At 39.4% G+C, this 7,461-nt stretch overlaps 1 protein-coding gene across 1 annotated transcript; it reads right to left on the bottom strand.

The window, feature by feature from the left end:
- Nucleotides 1–205: 205 nt before the first annotated feature.
- Nucleotides 206–7,175, bottom strand: atp6ap2 (ATPase H+ transporting accessory protein 2). Its single transcript, XM_034886094.1, has 9 exons — nt 7,033–7,175; nt 5,187–5,317; nt 4,376–4,504; nt 4,162–4,257; nt 3,891–4,028; nt 3,523–3,576; nt 3,281–3,430; nt 3,056–3,175; nt 206–1,043 (listed from the first exon to the last, which is right to left on the bottom strand). The coding sequence occupies exons 1-9, from the start codon at nt 7,106–7,108 to the stop codon at nt 849–851; spliced, it is 1,089 nt and encodes a 362-aa protein (XP_034741985.1). The 5' UTR covers nt 7,109–7,175; the 3' UTR covers nt 206–848.
- Between the last annotated feature and the right edge of the window lie 286 nt (nt 7,176–7,461).

Raw genomic sequence — 7,461 nt, 5'->3', positions numbered from 1 at the left:
CAAAGGGTCACAAGATTAAACCGAGGGGTCAGGAGACGATGGGTAATGGGTGAAATAAACAAAGCTTTTTTTGTGAAACATTAGATAATTGTATATCAAAGCATTAGAGTTTGGAGGGTGAATGTCTCTTAGGTGGAACTGCTTCTAAAACATATCTAACTACACCAAGCCAATGCTCCAAGTAATGAGATGAAACACTGCTAACTTACGTGAGCCAAATTCAGAGTGCTCCATGTAATCATTTATTGGCAGGCATTTTATTGTGATTTACAGAGCTTTCCTACCAACCCAACAGAATGATCCCAAGTTCATGTAATCCAATATGTATTTACCATTTAGAATAGAAAGCAGGGTGAAACCTACCTAGAATAAACACTGCACAAATCTTTTGCATTTCAATATATACACACAGATTTCATTTAACTTAAAACGGTTTCACACAGCAAGACAAGCACAACAGTTTCACACAGGAACCAGAGTCCTTCTTTCATATTATTACAATAAGTCTTCACAATAAAAAATACAGTTAGATAGTTGCAATCACCATGGGAAACAAATGAAATTTAAGTTAGTGAGAAATTAACGTAAGGAATGATGTAAGCTGAGGTTGAAGTGAAGGAGCCAGAATTTTTTCAGTGGAAGATATATTTACGTAGGCAAGTTTAAGAACTACTACTGTAATGTTGATGTTTGTTGTCCATTATCCTGCCAACATTGTAAGCAAGAGGTGACTCAATATCACGCCTTTCCTCCAATCAAGCTTTTTTTCACTAAACAACACCTCACACAAAACACAAAGATTCACTAGAGGGATCTATGAGGACAGCTGGAGTGTTGATGGTCAGGACTTAGTCCATCCTGATCTTTTGGTTAGTCATCCTGTAGATGATGCTGTCATATCCTGGGTCCATGTTCCACAGGTTATAACCGACAACAATGACGGCAAGGACCAGAGCGATCATCAGCCATAGCACAATGTTGAAGACCACAGCATAGTGGAAGTTGTACTTGTATGCCAGGTTGTAAGGACTGCCAGGGTTACTCTGCAAGAAAAAAAAGAAAAAAATCCAGAATGGTAGATGCATAGGGTAACAAATGTCAAGGAGGGCAACATCAAACAAGATCCATTCACAAAACTATTAGGACTCACCCCTGTTCCCCTTACCCCTTTTAACTAGAGAGGTCTGGAACCAAAGAATGCTTTGATCAGCCAAAGTCATAAAAACCAAGAAGCATGGATTGACACTGGAACTATACTTCCCACAAGGGGTTAACAGCAGTCCTAGCGTAAATATAAACCAGTTGGGTTTTGATTTTTGGTTCAGTGTCAGATTTCACCCCTTGATAACACCACCACAACTCAAGACACATGTCTTGTTCTTGATCAGGCCATACTTTGGTTTAAATTATGCCTCTCAGAGTAGAAGATTTTACACCATAAATAAAATTTAAACTACAGTTGTGCAATAGACGCCTTTTGCAGCAGACATTTTGACTACTTGTCATAGCAGGAAAAGTACAAGTATAACAATTTTTTTTTTTTTATAAACGAATGGCTCAAATCCTTCAACTACCCTAGCAAGGCGTGACATTGAGCCAGCTTATACTATACCAGAGCCGTGAAACTAGCTCACCTGTGCTTTTACTGCTATGACATGTCTGCCGAGGGAATTCATTTTACTAAAGCGTTACACACCAACGGGGTGCCCAGCCCTCGTCTTACAAGACACTATTTCTAATTATATACTGAGGCAGGAGAAAAAGCAAGGAAGCACACACATGGCACCATATCCACATAAGACAAACATCCACTCAGTTGCCAGTTCATTAAGTACACTTAACTATAACACAGTGTAATACAAAATTCCTGAAATAAACCTTGTCTAAGGTTATAATGCTCAGTTTATGATGAATCTGTTGCAGAGAGGTGTTGATTGAACATCCTTTTGCAGGCTGTAATTTTTGGTGCTGTTGAAATCCATCTTGTCCTTGTACACTGAGTCCCAAATTTCCGTATGCATTTTGCTCATATCTGTCTCACTAAAAATTTGTCACACACAGAAACTGTTGTGAAAAATGTGGGAAAACATTTGCAAAGACAATACAAAATGTAACGCTGCTGGGCACCCAGATAGCTCAGTTGGTAGAGCGGGTGCCCATGTATAGAGGATTACTCCTCGACGCAGCCGGCCCCGGGTTCGAATCCGGCCTGCGGCCCTTTGCTGCATGTCACTCCCCCTCTCTCTCCCCTTTCATATCCTCAACTGTCCTATCAAATAAAGGCCTAAAATGCCCCAAAAACAATCTTTAAAAAAATAAATAAAAAAAATTTGAGGCTGCTGTCACTCTGTCTCTCTCTCCTTATCCCTTGCTTCGCTCCGTTGACAGTAATGTTACCTCGCTGGCTGTCCTGTCCTCTGTTCTCTCCTATGCCTGCGTCTTGTTGCGTTTGGCAACGCGGCTACCTGAAAGAGTTGCGCTGCCCTCTCTCTGTCACCATTCCCACACTGTTGCTCACCTTTTTCTATCTGAGTTATGATATTCTCCCCATCACAATCCTACAGGATATTACAATCTGAACTGTTGACAGAAAACTATCTAAATGAAGAAATGATACGTTGCACTCTGGAAGCGTCTTTCTGTGGTGTATTTCTGGACACAACATCTTCTTGTTAAAACACTTATTTTTATGATGGACAACATTTTTGAAGACGGTGTGTAAACATGATAGACACAACGAGAGGTCTTATTTATTTATAACGTCCAAAAATGACATATTTAGTCTGCAAGGACCTTAAGAGTTGATTCTAATATTCGGCTAACTAAGGGGCGGTCTCTAGCTCACCCGGTAAGAATTTGCGCCCCATGTAGGCTGAGTCCTTGGTAGCAGCCTGGGTTCAAATCTGACCTGCGGCCCTTTGCTGCGTATCAACCCCTCTCTTTCTCTGCCACTTTCCAGTCTATCCACTGTCACTATCGAACAGCCCCCAAATATATTTTTTTTCTGTTTTCAATTTCATTCAATGAAGTTCAGCAAACAGTTAACAAGACTTACAATCTGTTTGGATTCCAGGATCGAACGGGACTTCCTGGTCAAAGGAGCCTCAAAGGTCTTAACTGTAACAACCTCCACCACAGCGCTGTTGCCATAGAGACCATACACATCCTCTCCAAACTACAATAAAAAAAGACAGGTATTATTATATAACGGAAGTTAATTTTTATTTTTTTTAAACTGATACGATTCTGTGAATAAGGCCTATAAAAACCTTCTCCTTACTTTTTGCAGAACAGAGGCGAGGATGGCAGTGGCATCACGGTACTGGGGTGAGTCTTGGCCATAGATCCTGCTGAGCTCCTCCAGACCAGACAACTCCAAGGAGTACAGGTCAGGAGAGTGGTCCTTTGCCAAATGTCTGTGTCTCTGCAGCTAAAAGAAGGGAAGAAGACAAAGAGACTGCAGCCACAATGCATGAACTTCTTTCATTTTCAGCTTGATTCCAGCAGAGCCTGACAACTTACCAGAGCTGTGATATCATGTAGCACTTGGACCTCAGACAGGAAGAGCAAATCAGCCTAGAAACAGAAAGGCAAAACAGACTTCCAGTGGGTTACTTGATACATTTCAAGGACTCAAGTTGACTAAAACAATGAGGTTAATCTGGTCACTTTATTTCCAGAACTCCCAGGAATACTAAGTATGATGGTGCAATGTATTTAATTAAGTATACTGGCAACATATGGTGAATACTGTGTGCTAACAGCACACAGAAATGCATTGTAACACCCTATGTAGCAGGTCGAGTGATAATTTGTCATTGAAAAGTAAATGTATCTTGTGTCTAAAAAGTCAGTACAGCCTTGTGTGTACGATGTTGCTGTAAACTGACCTCTGCATTTCTGCTGAGTGAGTTGAGTGGCAGGGAAGCCAGCACAGAGCCATCCTGGGACAGACGGGCACGGATCTGCTGCAGAGTGACTGGCAGGTCTTCAAACACAGCATTGGCCTTGCCAAGCATATACAACCTCTGAGAGAGACAACAAATTTGTTTTTATTTTTTTCCTTTCTTTTTTTTTTATTAAAACAACCAGATGAGCCTCTTAAGAGTGATGTCACAGATGGTGAGCATGCCCTGTTCAGCCTTAGTATATTGGCATTACCTCTTCACTGGGGGCCAGCTGCAGCACAACAGGGGTGTCCTCAGCAAACAGAGAGTGTACTGTCTCTGCAACACTATCCAAGTTGAAGGGTACCGGCTGCCAGGAAGAACAAGATCCAATGACTAACTAAGCCAAATTACATTGCATACTTCAGTAATATATTCTATTTGATGTACAAAACATTATTATAATGCCACAGTACAGTCTAACTCACATTCTCCAAGGGGTAGGAGGCCACACTCTGAGGCAGGGCCAGGCTATCAACTCCTCTCACCACCACCAGTACGTTAGCCCGGGGACGCTGGAACAAAGGACCGGCCTGAAGGCCTGGCCAGGACAGATCCTGTACAAATGAACACACGTTGTAAAGGCTAGGCCAGCATCACCATGAGCTTACACTTGTTACAACTATTTATTGTGGCCACCTTGGACAAGTTGTCAAAACAACATTGACATAACAACATCTTTAAGCTGATTTGGTGAACTTGTAAGCAAACAGTTGCCTATTTACAGTTGCCAAAAAACATCATTCATTTGAAGTCCACCATTAACTCTTTTTTGGCTTCATTTTTGGTCTCTAGCAACACCAGAAGGAAACATCTCGCTCTTTAGCTGCTCTTAAAACTCCACTATGTTCACCAGCTAGTTGCTAAGTGTGTCTGTCTACCGTTTGTTGCTGAGCAGTTAGTGTACAGTAGGTGAGCTTTTTAGAGTTCTTTAGCTTAAAAAAAAAATACAGATGCCATCAGAATGTACCACAACAATAAAGTTGCAGGTCGGAGAGCTAAGCAACAAGCTTAATAGCTTAAAAGCTTAATATTCTTAGATTTTTTGTGTCAACGCTGTAAAGGGATTGCTTTAATTTCGTTGCACAGGTACCGTGTACTTGTGTATAATGACAATAAAGGCATTCTATTCCCTATTATTAAAAGGTATTTTAAAGTTCGGTAAAGCCAAGGCGAGCTGCATATTTGCAAAATTGTATTAACAAAGTTAAGTATTCAATAAATTAAAAAAAAAAACACCTCTTGAACAGAAAAGCCCATGGTTAAAGCCACCAGGTCAGGGATCTTCTCTCCAGAGACAGGCCAGTCTCCTTTATGGAAGGACACAAACTCTGGAGACTGCAGCACCGTTAAACTGTCTCCATGTACACCTGTGACAAAAAAAAAAACTGTCAATCCCAGTAAAACATGTGAAAATTAAGAACTAACTAACAGTACAAATACATTACAACCTCACAGTACCTTTCTCAGTGTAAAATAGAGCCCTCAAAAATTCTACCGAAAGGAATAAAGAATATTGTCCATGTTAGAACAATACTTTTTGCTTTCAATCCCACTTGCAATGCTTTGCCATAGATAGATGGGAATATTACACCACTTCACCGGCCATCCATAGTACAATACGATAATGACCCATAAGTTCCCGAAACCTCTGTGTCTTCCTCCATTAATGAATGACTGAAAGAGGAACACAGGACTGCTTTTGAGGAAACTTACCTTTGTTAATACCTATTATTTTCCCAGAACTTTGGCTATTCAAGGTAAAAGTAATATTAACATATTCATTTTTAAACAGAAAATGTTCATTTGGCAAAAGATCATCAATATCAAATTACTGCATACCACCTTTCCAACATTATTGTCATGGCCTTAATACTACACATAAAAAGTAAAAAAAAAAGTAGTCTCTGGCTTATCATACCCATAATGAAATCGTATGACCAAAGATATTTTAATGTACCCTTTTGACAACTGAACGTTATCTTTAACACTGGAAAACATCATCTACTGAGAGATTAATTATATTGACATGATGTGGGTATTTTTCCATATTTTGTTGTACATTTTTCTTATAATATTTATTGCTTTTTATTTTATCTTAATTTTTTTATTGTTAAGCACCAGAACCCCAAGGCCAATTGCTTGTATGTTAAAATAAATTACAGTATAAATGAAAAAAAAAAAAAACACTGCTTGGCAATAACCCTGATTATGATAATAATCCTTTATCCTCGTCTGCTGTTTTGCGATAATAGAAGTAGGTCCTCTTAAATGAGTGCATTAAACTGAAAATAAACTCGTGACAGAGAGCTGATAATGACAGTTGAAGAGGAACTACCAGTTTACAGCCTCTCACATGACAGTACAGGCTTGTGTGAATTAGTAACAATCAACCAGTACCGAGGTAGCAAATAAATGTACATTCTCTCTTTTTTTTTTTTTACATGACCACGAACAATTTGTGAACAGTTCCAAAAAGAAAGTCACGTAACACATTCTCATTTTGACAGCTATCGTTCAGTTTGCTAATTTCTTATTTCCTAGGATGGCGAAGGTATTGGCTAAGATATAGGAAGGCATGGCCGGCTAAATCATCGTTCTGATTGGCTGGTACTTGTTGCCTGCTCTAGATGGGTTGGTTAGGCAAGAGAAGTGGGATTGGCTAAAGAAAGTGTAAGCCATTTAGAGGCAGAGTAGGGCGGGACATACCTTTACCATCCTTGGAAAAACCATAGACAGTTAAAACAGTTTGCTAATGCGTTAAGTGTTAGCAGCGAGCTAACAGTCTTATCTTCAGCTTTTAACTGTTTGTTAAAAGCTCAAGCCGAACCAATGGTCCAATACTACAAGTATAGTGATATTGTCTTCGCATTCCCATTCATTTACGTAAGTCAGTATTATAACGTTACCTAGCATAAGGTTTTATCAGTAGGCTAAACGGCGATGCTAACGATGACCCAAGCTAGGTTGTCACTTGCAAACAGACTGGATAGAGTTACATGTTTATCGGTTATGTTATGTTTATGTGAGAAAAAACACATCTCAAACCGTGAATCATAACCATCCATCGTTGTAAATTTCTTACCGGTTGTGACAAGTAAGCAGAGGGAAAACACCGCGGAGAAAACAGCCTCCATCCTTCGCCAGCTTGTCAGCGACATCTTTATCCTTGGTGCAGCAGAAATCAGCTGACCTGTTGTCACAATACCACAAAGCACTATGGGAGAATATTTGTCACACACATAGCAAAAATTTCCAGATCAACACCATGTTTCAGATTATTCCAGGTTGAATTTGACATGTATTTTGAGTCTCTTAAGATGGTATCCAATAAGAAAGCTATTTTAATATATCTGATGTCTACTCAAAGCTGTTTGATTAAGAGCTCCTGCTGTCTACATCATTATTAATGTTTTGAAAGTCTAACATTTTAATACTTTTTGTACCATTATTTGTTTCTTTTTAATTTAGTACTTTCTTACTTACTTCCATATTATATTATTTGCACTTATTT

Source organism: Etheostoma cragini, chromosome 11, assembly GCF_013103735.1.
Source record: "Etheostoma cragini isolate CJK2018 chromosome 11, CSU_Ecrag_1.0, whole genome shotgun sequence".
Lineage (NCBI taxonomy): Eukaryota > Metazoa > Chordata > Actinopteri > Perciformes > Percidae > Etheostoma > Etheostoma cragini.
This window is presented reverse-complemented; position numbering and strand designations above follow the sequence as displayed.